The 18,817-nt window shown below is 40.1% G+C and overlaps 1 protein-coding gene across 1 annotated transcript in view; it reads right to left on the bottom strand.

Annotated features, from left to right (window-relative positions):
* Window positions 1–18,817, bottom strand: part of LOC138756661 (protein shortage in chiasmata 1 ortholog) — a 241,433-nt gene that overhangs the window by 185,820 nt on the left and 36,796 nt on the right. Inside the window, exons 5-10 of the mRNA XM_069923047.1 lie at window positions 15,771–15,967; window positions 12,327–12,489; window positions 11,237–11,339; window positions 7,319–7,460; window positions 6,147–6,266; window positions 1,756–1,759 (exon numbers count right to left, since the gene is read on the bottom strand). Coding sequence (XP_069779148.1) covers window positions 1,756–1,759; window positions 6,147–6,266; window positions 7,319–7,460; window positions 11,237–11,339; window positions 12,327–12,489; window positions 15,771–15,967 — 729 coding nt within the window. The remainder of the gene's footprint in view (window positions 1–1,755; window positions 1,760–6,146; window positions 6,267–7,318; window positions 7,461–11,236; window positions 11,340–12,326; window positions 12,490–15,770; window positions 15,968–18,817) is intronic.

Consider the following 18,817-nt stretch of genomic DNA (forward strand, 5'->3'; position numbering starts at 1 on the left):
TGCAAGACTTTTTCTGGAATATGGACAAGTACATGAAGTTGAATTGCCTAGAAATTGACCTGAGAGAACCCGAGGCAGCTGACAAGTTCGCGCTCTTGCGCTGCTGTTTCAAAAAGTCCTCACAGCCTCCGCAGTAGCTATCCTGGACGACGAGGACAAGCTCCACCTGCTATTCTCGTACATCGGCCATCAAGTCTACCAGATGGTCTGGACCTGCTAGACATACGGAGCGACAATGGACACCCTGAAGGACCAGTATAATGTCCTGGTGAATGAGGTGCATGCGCAGCACATACCTAGGGAAACCTTCAATGACTTTGTCAGGGCCCTGCAGGAGCTTGAAAGGGACTGCACTGTCAGGCTGTGAGTGCAGAACAGCACACACTGCTGCTGATCAGAGACGCCTGCGTAACAGTCATCCACTCTGACTATGTGAGTTAGAGGTTACTCTAACAGAGACAACCAAGCCTACCTCAAACCATCGAACTAGTGAACACTCGAGAGGTAGCCATCCACAATGCTGAATTATTCTCCAGTGAACACGCGGCTGCCTCATGAGGAACATGGGGGGCCGCCATCTTGGGAGGCGGGATCACAATCCCCCTCCTGTCCTGAGTTGACCACCACTGCCATTAGCGGCCGTCCAATGTGCTATTTCTGTAGGCAGGCTAAGTGCCCAAAGAAACACTACCCATCCAGGGATGCCATCTGCTCCAACTGAGAGAAGAAAGGACACTTCGTAAAGGTCTGTAAATCCAAGCAAAACCCAATGTCCAGCAGCGCTGCGTGCGAGAGCAGCCATCTTTGATCCTGTCACTTCTAGGGACCTGGGATGGCTGCACATGCGCACCACTGAGACCGCCTACCGCAATGATGCCACTCCGCCTTCTTTTTCTCTTCTGGCAAACGACGACAGGACCATGTGCACACCATGGGGGCCGCCATCTTACCAGACTGCTGGCAGCCAACAGAACTCCACAGACGAGCTGACACTTGCATCAGTATCCCTGGATCAGGAAAGACCCCATCAATTCTCCAAGACCATGATGAACATTCAGGTAAACAGCCACCCCACCACTTGCGTATTTGATAGTGGAAGCACTAAAAGCTTAATTCACCCAAACATTGCACAAGACTACTCCCTTGGGGTGAAACCTGTAAGTCTCAGAGTCACCTTAGCATCCAAACCCCACTCAGCAAAGGTTCATGGCAATTGTACCATAACAATGACTGTCCAGGGCATGATATATCATGACTTTACACTCCTCATACTGCCACAGCTCTGTGCACCCATCCTATGAGATTAGACTTCCTGTGTAACTTGAAGATCATCACCATGGAGTACGACAGGCCCCATCCCCCTCTCATGGTCTGTAATGAGCAGTTTTTAAACCGCCATCCCCCCTCACCATATGGCTGACCAGCAAACCCAAACCCAATCATCGCGTCCGACATGCGGTCTCTCCATGCTCCAGATCTCTCCCCCACTTTTGTTCGCCAATCTCACCCTGGACTGTAAGCCCGTCATCACTAAAAGTCAGCGATATAGTGCTAGGGACAGGGCATTTATTGTCAGAGGAGAGACACCTCCTCGCTGAGGGGGTGATGGAACAGAGTATGAGCCACTGGAGAGCCCAGGTAATGGTGGTGAAGAGTGGGGGAAAACACCCGATGGTCATCAATTACTCCCAGACCATCAAAAGGTTCACCTGGCTAAATGAATACCCTCTCCACTGCATAGCCAACATGGTGAACCAGACTACACAATACAAGGTCTTCTCCACCATAGACCTTAAGTCTGCATACCACCAGCTCCTCATTCGCCTTGAAGACCGCCATTATACCACCTTCGAGGCAGATGGCCTGCTTTACAATTTCCTGAGGGTCCCCTTGAGAGAGATGGATCAGATGGTGGACAAACGCAGGTGACGAGCCACTTTCCTATACCTGACATCACCATCTATGGCCATGGTCAGCACAATAAGAACCTCCAGGAATTTCTCCACACTGCGAAACACCTCAACTTGACATGTAACACAAGAAAGTGTCTTCAGCACACGTCGCCTGGCTATACTAGGCTGCACTGTGGAAATGGTGACATCAGCCCCAACCCCGAATTTCCACTTCCCCACTGCTTCAAGGCCTTGAAAAGGTGCCTGGCGTTTTTCTCTTATTACGCTCAGTGGGTCCCCAGCAACGTGAAGGAGGCCCGACCCCTCATCAGGACCACCATTTACCCCATTGGTAGAAGCCTGTGAGGCATTCGACCAGATCAAAGCTGACATTGGAAAGGCCACGATGCATGCAGTGTATGAATCCATCCCATTCCAGGGGGAGAGCAATGCATCAAACTTTGCCCTGGCCGCCACACTTAATCAGGCCGGCAGGCCCATGGTGGTTTTTTCATATAGTCTCCAGGGCCCCGAGATCCTGCACTCCTCCATCAAGAAAGAGGCCCAAGCTATCATCGAAGCGTATGGCACTGGAGATATTATCTTGCCAGTAAGCATTTTACCCTGCTGACTGACCAACAGGAAGTCACCTTCGTGTTCAAACACCAGCAGCGGGGTAAAATCAAAGATGATAAAATTCTGCAATGGAGAATTGAGCTCTCCACCTACAGTTATGACATACTGTACCAACCTGGAAAGCTCAACAAGCCTTCAGATACCTTTTCTTGGGGAACTTGCACCAGTGCGCAGATGGATCGATTGCAGGCACTGCACGACGACCTCTGCCACCCAGCAATCACCCGTTTTTTTCATTTATCAAGGCCCGTAATCTTCCCTACTCCATCGAGGACATCAGGACACAGACTAAAAATTTCTGCATCTGCGAGGAGTGCAAACTGCACTTCTATCAGCCTGACCAGTCACACCTGATCGAGGCCACTTGCCCCTTTGAACATTTAAGCATGGACTTCAAACAACTCCTACCCTCCATTAACTGCAATGTGTACTTCATCAACATCATCGATAAGAACTCGTGGTTCCCCTTTGCCATCCCCTGCCCAGACACGACCACAACTACGGTCATAAAGGCTCTGAACAATCTGTTCACCAGTTTTGGAAACCCTGCTAAGTCTACAGTGACAGGGGTTCGTCCTTCATGAGCAACGAGCTGCATCAATATTTGCTGTCCAAGAGCATCGCCTCTTGCCAGACCACCAGCTATAACCCCAAAGAGAATAGCCAAGTGGAGCAGGAGAACGGCACAGTCTGGAAGGCAGTACTACTGGCCTTAAAGTCCAAGGGCCTGAGCCCCAGTGGCAAGAGGTTACTCCACACTATCCAGTCCCTCCTTTGTACAGCCACCAATGAGACAGCTCATGAGAGACTGTTTATATTCCCCAGGAGATTGGCATTGGGAACCACCTTACCTACCTGGCTGACATTCCCCAGGCCAGTCCTATTCCACAGGCATGTGAGGACCCGTAAGTCTGACCCTCTGGTCCACATAAACACACAGTACGCTACGTGGCATTCCAGGATGCGTGCAAGGACACGGTTCCCCCCCCCTCCCAAAAAGCTGACAGGTATGGCACCCCTTAGCTTTCCAAGGCCCTACTTCCCAACTCCCACCATCCCTGCCAACCTTACAGCCAACACACACACACAAACACTCATTCCCCCAGCCCAACCAAATACCCTGACTGGGCTAATCAGGATGGATCAGCTGAAAGTGACAAAGGACGCTACAGACCTCCCAGACGGGGACTCACCAGTCACAATGCCAAAGACCACCGCCAGACAGACTAAACTTATGGAAGTTTGGCTGACCACACCACACGCTCTGGGACTTTCTTTTAAAAGAAGGGGTGAATGTGATGAAACCACTATTGTTTATATTTGTTATATGTAGATTACATGACCTTTCCTGGTTGACCCTGCTTTCATTTGTTGGCTTGTGAATCCTCCCCTTTCTTTCCCTTAAAGGCTGTCATGCCACAAGCCTACCCCCAGTTTGAGATCAGGTCAGTGTGAGAAAACAACAGAGGGATGCTGCCTATCTCTTGAAAATAAAAGCCTTCAGTTTCAGTTACTTTAGTCTTTGTGTAATTGATCATACATCATGGTGCAATCAGACAGGGGCTTGAAGGAATATAAAGATTGCAGGAAATAACTCAAGCAGGACATTAGGAAGGCAAACAGGGAGGGCCCTGAGATGTCTTTCATAAGCAGGATTAAATAAAATAAAAACCAAAGCACTTTATACTTACAATAAAAACAAAAGCCACATGCTTAGAGGCAGAGGTAATGGGTAAGTAATTAAATGAATATTTACCAAGGAGAAGAACATAGACTGTGATAGGGAGCATAATATGGAGAATATTCATTGTATTAGGGAGAGTTTAAAATGAAGAAAAATTTGGCATTGGGGGTCTTTTGAATGTGTGTCCTGGGCCTAGTGAAATATATACATGGTTATTGGAAGAGGCAAGTGGAAAGGTTGTTGGGGCCTTGACAAAGATCTTTGCATCCTCAATAGAGGCAAAAGAGGCTCCAGGGGACTGGAGAGTAGTTAATGGTGTTCCCTTGTTCATGAAGGGAGAAAAAAAAGGATAATCCAGTTAGCCTCTCATCAGTAGTAGGTAAACTATTGGAAAGGATACATGTGTATAGGATTTATGTACATTTGATTCAGATTTATTGTCAGAGTACATAAGTGACATCATGTACAACCCTGGGATTCTTCTTACTGCAGTGAAGCAGAATCACCACTTACTGGTAGTGCAAAAAAATACACAGAATATACATGTAAACAAATAAAGAACTAAAAACATAACGAATGTAAACACACTGACTATGCAATACAGAGAGAATTTTTTTTTAATTAATAAAGTGCACAAGAGTCCTTAAATGAATCTGATTGTGTTTGTTGTTGGGCAGTCTGATGGTAGAGGGGAAGCATTTTGTCCTGAACTTGGTAGTTCGAGTCTTGTGGCACTGTGCCTCTTTTCTGATGGCAGCAGTGAGAATAGAGCTTGTGCTGGGTGGTGTGAACCCTTGACAATTGGTGCTGCTCTCCAATAGTAGCGTTCCCTATAGATGTTCTCGGTAGTGGGGAGGGTTTTGCCAGTGATGTCCTGGACTGCGTCCACTATCTTTCGGAGGGCTTTACATTCAAGAGTATTGATGTCCTCATACCAGACCGTGATGCAGCCATACCATACATCTCTTTTTACTACCCTATCTATTGATTCTAAAAGTATTTAAAAATTTATTTTGAGAAATAGTCTTTAAAAATTTTAAACTTATAGTTTTAAAATTTATCTTACAATTAAGAAAGACCAATTAACTAAATTTCCCTCATTTTTAAGTGCACTGTATAGAGATTACACAACTTTTTAAATCAATTCTCTCCAGCTTGCAAATAAAAACAATTTGCAATACTAATTAACCCAAAAAAAGTCACTGATAGAACTCAGTGGGACAAGCAAATCTGCTGACTTGCTCCAGCAGTTGATTTTTGATCCAGATTCCAGCATTTGCAGTCTCTCATTTTTGTAACATTATTGAAATAAATCTAGCACACAAATTCAAAATTCAGTTTTGAACCATTAAGTCTGAAATATGCAGTTCTCGACAAAATATTATTTTTTTGCAAAAGAAGTGCATGGATACCGTTAATCTCAAGGCTCCTAACAGTTAAACAGTGTTTAACAATGCCTCAAATTTATAAAATAAGTTGATGATTGAATTATTTATGGCTTTGGTGGGAAGTATATGATTCATGAAGAAGAGATACATTTTAATATGTGCTTTATTCAAATAATTATTATGTTCAAACTATTCAGAACCCTGTAATAATCAGATTTTTTAAACAAGGAATCTATTTCCTAAATTGAAACAATTGTCTGCTATCCAAAATACAAATGACAGAAATTAGAATGTGACACTTGAAATTTTCTTGTTTTAACTTTTAAAGGTAAAATATAATCAAACTTGAAATAGGCCCCCATTAGTTCAAAGGGAATGCTGGAAACAGAACCTGAAAAATTTAAATGCAGTGTGAGAAATGGGGCTTGATGAGTTTGCAGGGAATTATCAAATATTTGATATTTTAATTTGATTAAATATTTTAAGTGCTCAATTTATATTAAAAAATATATTTTTTCAAATAAATGCAATATACAACAACATTACCTGGATCACTAATGTCTTCTATGAATTCATTGGTATCATTCTTATTTTCATTCCATGAGCAGTTCATAGTTGCACAGCATTCAAATATTTCTAATTGTACCATAAATGTATCTTTAAAATCTATAGAAATAAAATTAAATTTGAATTGACATGTAATACTACTCATGGGAATACAGAATAGATTTTTATGTCATTTTTATGTCAAAGGGTACATTTTCCCTGATGTAACTTGAACTTGGTTTTTTTCAATACTATCTGCATACGAGGCTTATAAAGAGGCACATGATTATTAATTATTAAAACACATCTTTCTTTATAAGCTATGAAGAAAACACTTGAAATACTTGCTGATATATTAATTCTGTTTCGCTTTCCACAGATGTAGTTGACCTGCTGAGTGTTTCTATCATTTTCTGTTTTTATTTTATTTCAAACATTTGCAGTTCTTTGGTATTTATAAAATTATACAATATGCATTATACAGAATCGCACAAGTTTTTTGAGATTAGAAATGTTGGATTGGGTTTTGTTTTTCCTTGATTTTTCAGCATTACTTTCAAAATAAAAGCAGCAGATAATTTAAATTTTTGTCAATTCTCCTTCCCAATTTGCTCCCCTCTTCTCCAAAATATGGATCTACGCAGAGCAAGGTGTTCACTGTCTTATACATGATTATTATTTTTGTCTGTGCCTTGATTGAAAGCATCAATAGACACGCTGCAATGGTAATCATAATTATGAGCTCAAGCAATATGTACAAACATCTATTTCCAGCAAACAGATCAAAAGTAGGAAACTCAAACAAGTTTCTTCTTCATGACCTTCTGTTGTCATACAATGCTGACTCAGCCATTCTTAATTAAGTGGGGTACCTGTACTAATTTGTAACACCAGTTTAGGATCCAATATTAAGTTCACTCGATGAGGTTGGTGCATTTTGAGCACCCCTGCACTGAAATTGCATCATGATCCAACATACATATGTGCCCTCCTTCTGAAGGGAGGAGAACTATGCACAATTTCCACATCTCCTTCTCAAAAATCAGAAAAACCTTGACATAGGTAGGACAGGATAAGTAAGGACTACACGATGATTTTGTATTTTTTTCTCTGCCAGGGCTCATTTAAATATAGAATGCTAATAAAACCAAATTTCCATCCTTATCACTTACCAGTATTTACAGTATTTTTATTTGAAACATCTTCTGTTGTCAATGGGAAAAGATATTTAACTTCTGAAAGTGGTGAGAAGTCTGTAATCCAACTCAAATCCACTATATTGCTGATACTCAGTTCAACAGGTAACAACAGAGCCTGTCAAAAAGTAATTGTTATATTTAATTATTTTAATATATATGAAAAAAATAACTATTTTAAAATAGTTTTCAATGAAGAAATAAAGCAATCCTCATATACAATAAGATTCATCTGTCAGATATTACAATAGTAATTCATAGTAACAACTTTTATCATTTCTGTTATTACTTCCAGAGAAATGACCGTGACTACCTCTGCATTACCCTTTTTGTAATCTCCCTTCCTAATTATCCATTTTATTATGCTGTTTCCTTTGTTCCTTCCTTCTGACGCCTCTAATATAACTCACTCTTGCTGTCCTTCACTATTTGCCTCTCCATTTCCTTTCCCTCAACTTCACATGGTTTTGAACCCTTTCATTTTTTATTTTTAACCCCTTAAAATGTTTCCAACCTCGTTCAAATTTCTGTTTAATTAGCTATCCACTCTTTTCCCCAACCCCCCAACTTAAAAGAGATACATTAACTTAAAATAAGCATAGATGTTCATTAAAAAATTATGAACAAAAAATATACTTCAGCAGGTCAAAAAGAGAAAAAACTGACAAATTTATGAAAAGGAAATAACAGTTGACACCCGATGAAGATTTTGCAAAGTATTTGCAAATGTCTTGAATGCACTAGTCATGAAAGGAATTTTTTTTGACAATATCATGTTCAGTGTTCTGCGAGGCTTTTTTTCCTAATCAAGAGAGGGCAGCACAAGCACTGACAATTTTACTTTAGGTCATCAATTGGAATTTGTTAAAGTTGCATTAGCAGTGGCAAGGAAATGTATTGCAGTTACTTGGCAATCAGATATGCATTTGGATAAGCAAGATGGAATACAGAAATTCAAAGCTGTATTCCTTTGGAAAATATTACATATAATTTGAGAAATAAATATGCTGTTTTACAAATTTTGCGCTCATATACTCAAACATTAGGTTTAAATTTGTAATATTGTACTTCCTGTTCCTCTGGACTTGTGAAATTTCCTCTGAATTGTATTAAAGAACTCTGTTTAAACTGGTGTGTTACATGACATCTCTCTGTGCAATTCTGAAAGTTTTTTTTTTCTTTTTATTTTATATAACTATATCTTTGCTTGGGGGGGGGGGGATATATACCATTACGTATGTCATTTCTCTCTTGTTTTTTTTTGCAATTTGTATTATTATATTAATTTTTGACTACTACATAAAAGGAGAAAATTTTAAATATTTTTTTTAAAAGAGTGCAGGTAGACACAAGATGCTCTTTCAGAGTGCAACAGGTGTTCTCCATTATATACTGCCAACTAACATTCAGTTATTTTGGCCATTGGCAGAGCCTTGCAATGAGAAGACTGTTTTCCAAGTTAGATTTCTACATTAGTGTCTATCAATTGATTGTAAAGTGTTTTAGGACTCATTGAGGTTGCAGAAGCTGCAATTCAAATACAAATCAGATTAATCCTACAAGCTCCTTCCCTTAAATTCCAGACCACACTATTTTGAGCTTTCGGCAAAGCCAACTATTTGCACCCTGCCAAAAAAAATTAAAATCTTACCTGCAAATGTTCAGAGGGTTGCCGCAGGAATCAGAACCATCCACGAGCGAAAGATACCTAATGGAGCTCCAAGAGCAACTATGTGCTGACAGTGTGTGTATGCAGGTCATGAAATACTGCATTGGAGGCTGGCCAGACAGAATCTAGTTACAAGGACCAGTCAAACACTACTGGCAAGAGAGGGCCGTTCTGAGTGTGCACAATGGACTACTCCTGCGTGGTACGAGATTAGTTATTACAGCTAACATGAAGAACGAGGTACTAGAGAAAATACATGAAGGCCACCGGGGGTTGTAAAGTGCTAGGAAGGTAACAATCAAACAGTTTGGTGGCCAGGTCTAAGGAATCAAATTAGCGCATTGCCTTGAGGTACAGAGAGTGCATCCAGGAAAGGACAAACGTAAGAGAACCGCTGATGCTGAGTAAATTCCCTAATAGGCCATGACAAAAACTTGGCACGGACTTATTCACTCCTGGAGAGTGCATATACTTATCAGTGATGGACTATTTCTCTAGATTCATAGAAATAGCACAACTCAGCCTGACATGAGCTATCAACATAATTATTCATTTAAAATCAATGTTTGCATTGCATGGCATTCCAGACATTAATGAGCAACAACAGTCCACAATTCTCTGGACAAAACATGAAAGCCTTTGCAGCGGATTACACGTTCGGGCATGTGGCCAGTACCCCTAATATCCACAAAGCAATGGCGAGGTAGAGCGAGCAGAACATACAGTGAAGAACCTGCTAAAGAAGGCAAAAGACGCTTACCGTGCACTCTTGGTGTACAGAGCCACACTGCTGAGCAACGGCTTCAGTCCAGCCCAGTTGCTAATGGGATGTCACCTTCGCATGACTCCATCAACCCTTCCAGAGAGGTTGCAGCCGGAACTCCCAGACCTGCTACAACTCCAGAATAAGCAGAGGGAGAAGAGATGCAAGAATATGAAGTGGTATAACGGGACACAGAATGAGCAATCTGGAAAAGCTGGCACCAGGAGTTGAGGTGTGGATCTCTGATGCAAGACAGCAAGGTACAGTGACTTCCATGCACCACAGCCCATGGTTGTACATGGTTGGCAGACCACAAGGGACACAGAATCGCCACATCTCGTTTCTATACCAGAGTCTCCAGGTGAAAAGCAAAAAGAGCCCTGGCCGGAAATGGAGACTCCTGCGAAGGCAGGTCCAGAGATTCTGCCGACTGAAATACAGAGTTTGCCTGGCACATTAAGAATGAGGACCAGGCAAGAAATAAAGAGACCACAAGAATGACGTGTATTGTATGTGTTATATGTGTATTTGAATCAGAATGTGTAAAGGTAACTGTAGCTGGCGAAGCCGCAGAAAATGGGGCTTCGATTGCAAAGTAAGGGGATGTGGTGTAACACTACTGATGGGATGTCGAGCAGGCTGATAACGTCATGGGGCAGGACTTCTCCATTGTGGAGAGAGGATCGGGACTAGCAGGGAAAAGCCTGTGCATGTAGATATACACTAAATGTATGGTAAAATAAAGCAAGCTACGAATCCGACTCCAGGCAGGTTTTATTACGAGTATGTTTGAACCCATCACAACAGCTGTCATCAAGGCTGCATCATCACCCCAATGATTTTTTTTCCGACCTTTCTTGTGGCATTGCTGCAACTTGTCTTTAGTGGAATTAATCGACAGGACTAATGGGAAACCTCCATTCTAGAACCAAGGCCATCTTAGCCTCAATAGTCAAATTGCAATAATCAAATAGCACTGACACTTGCATGTTCAGATGCTAAGCTCTGATTGTCAACTCTTTCTCAAAAGCTTAGGAAATATTGGCTTTCAACTTAATACTTGTCTCACATCTGTTATAGCATCCAGATCCAAAGGGAGTGCTTCCACTCTGAAGAGGGATTCAATTAACCTGGTTAGTGTATGAAATATCACCGTTACTACAAATCTTCGAATTTCTTCATGCCTCCCCTACCAGACATACTGTACAATTGTTCTGCCAAGCCAGGGTAAGAGATGGAAAAGAAAAACAGAGATTGATGCAAGAAGAGTGAGAAAGATACAGAGTGTGAGAAATATGCTTTCTTTCCTACTTTTTTTGCTAACACGTATTAGCCAAAACTTAAATGATTACAATATTGGGTTAATTGTTAAGAGAACCAAGTGTTTTCATCCAGCTACTCCAAACTCACAACACCCACCAAAGGAAATTCCTGTTCTATTCACATTTAAATGGTACTGTACCTCATTATCCAGCTTTGTTAATGGTTTGTAATCTTCCTTAATCAAAAGGTTATCAGGAGCTTCAGAAGTAATATCTTTCTTTGAGGGATAGAGCATGCAGGAGCTGAAACAGCACAGCATATAGTTAAAACTAGAAAACGGCATACATATTACTTGCAATTGATAATAAATTTGCATAATGAAAAAAAGTCTAAACATGGAAGAATTAATGCCCAGAAAGTGGTGTTACCGAGTCCCGAGGACCCCAAAAACCAGCAGCAATAGATATGCCCCACAACACAGGGTTACTTAAACAAAAGGAGTTTTTAATATTATTTGAACAAGAAAACAGAATTAAACTTTAACTTATTACTTAACCTACCTAACTACTTAATTCCCCCCTCTAATACTCACAGGTTGCAGGCAATTCTTGTACTGTGCACAGAAGTTAGCATTAACAAAGTCCAACAGTCTTTGGTGCTTAACAGGCAAATGGTTATCATTCAGGAGGGTTCTTGGTGCTTTTCAGATAGATTCCTTTTCCAGGACACCCGTAATTGATTCCTTCTCAATCAGTCTTGCTGACGAAATTTTCCCCCTTCAGGGTTCTCCAGATGATCCTCTTTCTTTCAGGTCACCTTTCACACCACCAGTCTTCTCCTTTGACCAGGCAGCCTTCCAAAGTTTGCCAGCTTGCCCCTCTGGAATAGATTTCTGTCTCTCTCCTCTCTGTTTCACATCCTCCCTCCCTGAGAACAAAACTTTTCCCCTCTGCCTGCAAAGATCACATGCTCTCCCAGGCAAGCTGCTGTCAATACTTTGTTGCCTCCTGCAAAAAGCATTCTGCAAATATTCTGTGTTTTAAAGTGTGTGTGTGTGTGTGTGTGCAAGGTGTTCTAACAATTCCTCCCAAACCACCTCCAAATATTCTGTCACAGTGGAGTTACCACCCAAGAATGTTGAACATGTGTATAATATTAACATATTTTTTGATTTCCCCCTCAAAAAACTAAAATTTAATCAAAAATAAGTTTTAAATGTCCTTTTTGCACATCATAATCAATTTCAGATGCAATTCCCATGGTTCACTCATAAAAATGCTCTTTTTTACCTGAAAAACATTTCCTCAGTCAAAGGTTCTCCTTGGGAATTTACAAACGAGCCATTCATGCAAATGGTTTTCAATCTGGAACTGAGATTATGCAATTTTGGCATGTGTTTGTGAAACTCTGACAGGTAATCTGGAAACACTATTTCATCATGCAGAAAAAAATCTAAAAAGAAAATTAAATGTTGTTTACAGACAACAATTTTGAGCAGAATTTCATTAGAAAACAATCAGATCCGAAGTCACATTTCTATGAAAAAATATAACACGAGTCATTAAAACTAGGTAATGTCCAAATAAACTTATTTGATGAGACATACTAGCAAATGTTCCCCAAATTAGCTTATAGGGCAAAGTTATTACAATGGGTTTGAATCCAGCACTATCTGTAAGGGATTTGTAAGGGATTGGTACATTCTCCCCATGTCTGCATGGGTTTCCTTCAAAATATACAGGGACTGTAGGTTAATTGGGGTATTTTGGCGGCATGGGCTCATGGGCCAGAAAGGCCAGTTACTGTGCTGCAAGTCTAAATGTAAAAAAAATTAAAATTAATTTTAAAAAATTATTTTTATATTTTTATTTTTGATTTTTTCAAAAATATACATAATAAAATCTTCAATATCACAATATGTTAATTTTTTTCTTATAAACAACAACAAACAAAAACTAAATAATCCCTCCCTCCCCCTTTCCATACATATGGATCTATACACCGTCAGAGCTTACATCTCTTTAATATATAGAATACAATTGGGGAAATTATATTTGGATATGTATAATAGTAACATTTATAGTCCTTTTTTTTAACTATATTTAGCCCCCTATATGGTCCAGGTATGGCTGCCAGATCGTTACAAAAGTGTTATATTTATTCTTTAAACTATATGTGATTTTTTCCATAGCAACTGTTCATTTCCACAGTCCATCATGCTATAAGTAGAGGGGAATCGAACTTCCAAGTGATCACAATACATGTTTTTGCTACAGCCCGTGCTATTTTTATTAACGAGTGTCTTGGGTAAACTTGTACCTCTCACTTTGTTTGTTTTAGATTGGTCACAGTGTTCGAACTACCGAAAGAAAATAGACACACACACACCGAGAGCAGTTCAGTTTATACAAGTCTTTATTACTAAATCTAAAGCTGAATTCACACTACAATATGCAAGTCCTGCCCAATTATACTTATCAATGCCTGGACTGGTCCCAACTGCCAAAGCGAGGCGACGACTGCACACTTGTAGTAGGTTGTCTGGGTGTCGGTAGCAGCTTCTCCACCTCCCCGGACCGGGATTTCGGTTTGGAATCTTGAAGTTCTTCTTCTTGCTGAGAGATGTTGCCAACTCTTGGAGAGTCTCAAACTTCAGCAGTGGGACCATGGCTTATATTACCCAAAAGTTGTTTACTTCAGATCTTATCTCTTTGAACAAATGATTTAATTATCTTCAAGGTCTCCTGACAGTCTGCGACCAACAAAAGACAACTGCATCTCTTGACCTCGTGGTGGAAGTTGGATAATGTCTACTGATTCATATGCATTCCTGGGCCCCATAGTGGACTTTAGGTGTGTCTACTAAATATGCATCTTGGGCCTCATAGTGGAATTGAGATTATGTCTTCTGATGCAACTGCATCCCTTCTTTCATAAGCTAGTCTAAATCCTCCATTACAATGAGATTTGATATTTATTCAATTTGTTACTTATTTCCATGAAATAACCTAGTAGATATAGTTCCGGTTTGCCCATGAAGGCCATTCCTGAAATCCTGGTTAATTTTTCTGTGATGTTTTGCCAAAATGGCATCACCTTCATGCACAACTACATGGCATGTAGAAAAGTTCCTGTTTCAGTCACACATCTGAAACACATCTCTGATATATCTGCTTTTGATCTATATAACTTCTGTAGGGTAAAATATAATTGGTGTACAAAATAATATTGAACCAATTCATATCTTGGATTTATAACTGATGCCATGCTGTCCTTACATGAATCCTTTGACCTCTGTAACCCTGGTTTTGCACTTTAGCTCTGGAGAGCATAGTACATTTTTGTAATAAATTTGTGCACATTCCCCATCCAGACTGTTCATTCCTTTTCACTAATTTCAGGTGGGGTCAACATTGGTCCCCATCTTTCTCTTAAGAACAATCTAAGCTGGAAAAAACAAAAGAAGGTCCTATTGGTCACTCCATATTTGTGTTTTAGTTGTTTGAAGGGCATAAAGAGTTCCTTCTGTACAGTAGTCTTTAATATATCATGCCTTTGTCATACCATGAATTTAATATTCTATTGCCTATGTTCATAGACAATAACATTTTTACACAATGGTGCTTTTATTGATGTCCCTACTTTTTTCCCCTATACATTCATTAATTTCTTGCCACGTTCTGATCATATGTATAAGTATGGGATTATCTGTCTTTTTTTCTAGAGATTTTACACTCCATTTATGGATAAAATTCTTTGCTTCCCTCTCCCCGCTGAGAGCATTCCCATCTGAATCCAGGGGGTGGTGGGGGGGCTGTCTTCCACAAAGGCAGCCGTGAGACATTTAGCCTGTGCAGCTAGGTAGTATTTTTTGAAATCATGAAGTCTAAGTCCTCCCAGCTCATAGTCCCATGTCAGTTTTTTCAGTGCAAATCTTGGTTCCATAGGATTGTTTAATAATTTACATCCAAATTCCTGAGAATCACCATTTTGGAGGAACATTCCTGGACCCAACACTAATAGCACTGTGAAGAAAGGATGTCAGCACCTTTACTTTCTCAGGGATTTGCAGAGGTTTTGGGATGACATGGAAAACCTTGGCAAAACTCAACTGTAAATGAAGTGAAAAATGTACTGACTAGCTGCATCATGACCTGGTATGTGGACATGAATACCTCTGAGCAGAAACCCTACAAAAGGTAATGGACGCAGAACATCCCAGGCAAAACCCTCTCCACTGTCATGAAACACTGCCGTTGGAGAGCAGAAACAATTAAGGATCCACACCACCCAGCACATGCTATGTTCTTACTGCTGCCATCATGAAAGATCAGATTCAGGAATAGTTGCTACATCTCCACTATCAGACTTCTAAACAACAAACTCAGTCAGAAACTCATCTAAGTTCATTATTTATTATTGAATATTTATTTTCTGCATTGCAGAGTTTGTACTTCCTTCTGGTTTACATTTCTCTCTTTTGTATATGCATATTTTCTTGAGTACATATTTTTTGCATTGCTGATAAGTAGAAATTCTGCCTGGCCTGCAAGAAAGAATCTCAGGGTTGTATGTGATGTCATATAAGTAGTATGACAATAAATCTGAACTATGAAGTACCTGTTTGGCTAAAGATGCAAGAATTTTGGTGCAAATGTATAATTGTACAATGTACATGATTTAAAAAAATGAACATGTTGAATGTTTTCATAAAATCATTGGAAGCTTATTACCTGTCGCTGTTTGTGGATTTGCATGTTCAGGATGAATAACCTCAAATTTCTCTTGCTTATCATCAGTAAGGTGGAGAACATCTCTCCTTAAAAATGAGTTCATATCTTCTATGTCAATCTGAGAATTTGGATTTGAACTGGGCACAATCTCCAAATTGTCAGTGCTGATTTGAGGTGGCCTGAAGTAAATATATACTCTAGAAAAACAAAAAAGGTGATTATAAAAAGATATGAAAATGGCAAATACACAAAATTGAAGTTACCATGTCATTTACAGGGATGCAAAAATCTAATAGATCTGAATATCTCCACATCTTTTTCTAGCCTGGACATCACAGGCAAAACTCTCTCCGCCATCAAGAACATCTACATGGATACTGCTGTCGAAGAGCAGCAGCAATTATCAAGGATCCGCACCATCCAGGATATGCTCTGTTCTCATTGCTGCCTCTATTAAGGAGGTACAGGTGCCACAAGATTCATACCTCCAGGTTCAGTAATAGTTGCTACCCCTCAACCATCAGACTCCTGAACCACATTCACTCAGAAGGACTCCTACTTTGCTCATTATTTATTTCTGAATATTTATATTTCTGTATTTGCACAGTTTACATTTCTTTCTTCTTGAGAACAGTTTACAATTACCTATAATTTAGAAATTATACCTGGCCCGCAGGAAATAGAATTTTAGGGTTGTATGTGATATCATGTAACGATCTGGATGATGGGTTGGCAAATTGAATTAGTAAATGTGCAGATGATACTAAAATAGGTGGAATTGTGGATAATGAAGAAGGTTTTTAGATTGCAGAGGGATTTGGACTGTTTAGAAGAGTGGGCTGAAAGATGGCAGATGCAGTTTAATCCTGAGAAGTGTGAAGTGTTTCATTTTGGAAGGAATAATCAAAACAGGAAATACCTAGTAAATGGGAGGACATTGAGGAATGCAGTGGAGCAAAAAGATCTAGGAATAATGGTTCATCGCTCCCTGAAGGTAGAATCTCATGTGGATTGGGTGGTGAAGAAGACTTTTAGTATGCTGACCTTTATAAATCAAAGCATAGAATACAGGAGTTGGGAGGTGATGTTGAGACTGTTTAAGGCATTGGTGAAGCCAAATTTGAAATACTGTGTGCCATTCTGGTCACTGAATTATAGGAAGGATATCAACAAGGTAAAGAGAGAGTGCAGAGAAGATTTAAGAAAATGGGTTTCAAAATCTAGATTACAAAGACAGATGGAACAGATTAGGTGTTTATTCCTTGGAGCACAGAAGGTTGAGGGGGGATTTGATAGAGGTATTTAAGATTGAGGGGGATAGATAGAGTTGATGTGGATAGGCTTTTTCCCTGGAGGAGAGGAGAGATTGAAACAAGAGATGATGAGTTAAGAGTTAAGGGGCAAAAGTTTAGAAGTAACATGAGGGGGAACTTAGTCACTCAGAGAGTGGTGCTGTATGGAATGAGCTTCAGGGAGAAGTAGTGGCAGCAGGGTCCATTTTGTCATTTAAGGAAAAATTGGATAGGGATATGGATGGGAGGGGAATGGAAGGTTAATGGCAAGATGCAGATAGGTGGGACTAAAGGAAAGTACTTGGTTCAGTGCGGACTAGAAAGGCCGAGATGGCCTGCTTCTGAGCTGTAATTGTTATGTGGTTATGTGTGTGTGTGTGTGTGTGTGTGTGTGTGTGTGTGTGTGTGTGTGTGTGTGTGTGTGTGTGTGTGTGTGTGTGTGTGTGTGTGTGTGTATATATGCATTCTCCAACATTAAATATGAACTCTGAACGTTATAATTTGGCATGCTAATCTCTGGCTGCAATGCTGTTTACCACAGAAAAATTAACAACCAGCATAAGACTCTGAGTTCTGATGAAAGGTCTTGATCTGAAACATTAACTGTTTTTCTTTCCACAGATATCATCAGACCTGAGTTTTTTCGGCATTTTCTGTTTTTGAAAGAAAATACTCTAACCAACTTTCAAGATAAAAATTTGAACAGACTTGGTCACCTCTATTCACAAAATATCGCAAATATGGTTTCTCTGACCAATAATTAAAATCTACGCCTTCAAACTTTTTGCAGGTAACAGATATAAGCTCTTACAGAATAAAGTTTAGTCTTATGAAATTAAAGTGGGAAAAATAAATAAATACAAATTTTTCATTTTGCTTGTGCAGATGACACGACTTTGTGTTACTGAAAATCATTCTACAGTCCATTTTATTAGAAAGGCAAAATAACATTGAGAATGTATTCATAACCTCGAGCATGATGAGCATTTCTGATGTCTGAGTTTTCAGTGCACCATTTTCCCAACAGTATGCAGACAACATTCAAGACCTTCATTGTTCCATTTATGCTGGAATGCATCAGGTTCAATTAAATTCTTGCATTGAAAATTATAAGACATAATGCAGTCAGAAACTGGAGTAACTAATCCAACCCCCGAGCTTACTGCTTTTCACGGAACATAGCTGATCACATTCCCAATTACATCTCCTCACCTATTTTTTTTTCCCTTACAAATTTTGTCTAATAGAAATTACCAATCATAGTTTTGAAATGTACAATTGAATTGCAACCTCAGAGTTCCAAATATTCCATGATCCACCATTCACAAAATATCAATGTCAAGCTTTGCTTTTATTAAAATGAGGGTACTGCTGCAATTATGAGAATGGTAGTGCTACCAATGGTGCAGATCCAGGAGGAGCAAGCAATGGAGATGCGTCCTTCCGCGGAGTCCTACTACCCAGTCATTACGTTGATGACCCTGTACAGGTTTAAACCGCCTGGAGAACAAAAAAAGCATCAGAGAACCCAGAGAGGTACATGCCCAAGATGGTTGCATCCATGCTTAGCAGCCCAAACTACAACAGTTGCAGGCACCAAGAGAGTAGCAATCCAGTGCTGGGCACCATAGTGGGAGAACACTTCTCCACACATAAAAAAAGGAAAAGCAAGAGAAGGGGACCCTACAGAGTAGGAAACCACAGCAGTGGACCAGTGAGAGGCTCGGTGGTGGAAGGATTCACACCAGGCTGCGG

The sequence above is a fragment of the Narcine bancroftii genome, chromosome 1 (assembly GCF_036971445.1).
Source record: "Narcine bancroftii isolate sNarBan1 chromosome 1, sNarBan1.hap1, whole genome shotgun sequence".
Taxonomy (NCBI): Eukaryota; Metazoa; Chordata; class Chondrichthyes; order Torpediniformes; family Narcinidae; genus Narcine; species Narcine bancroftii.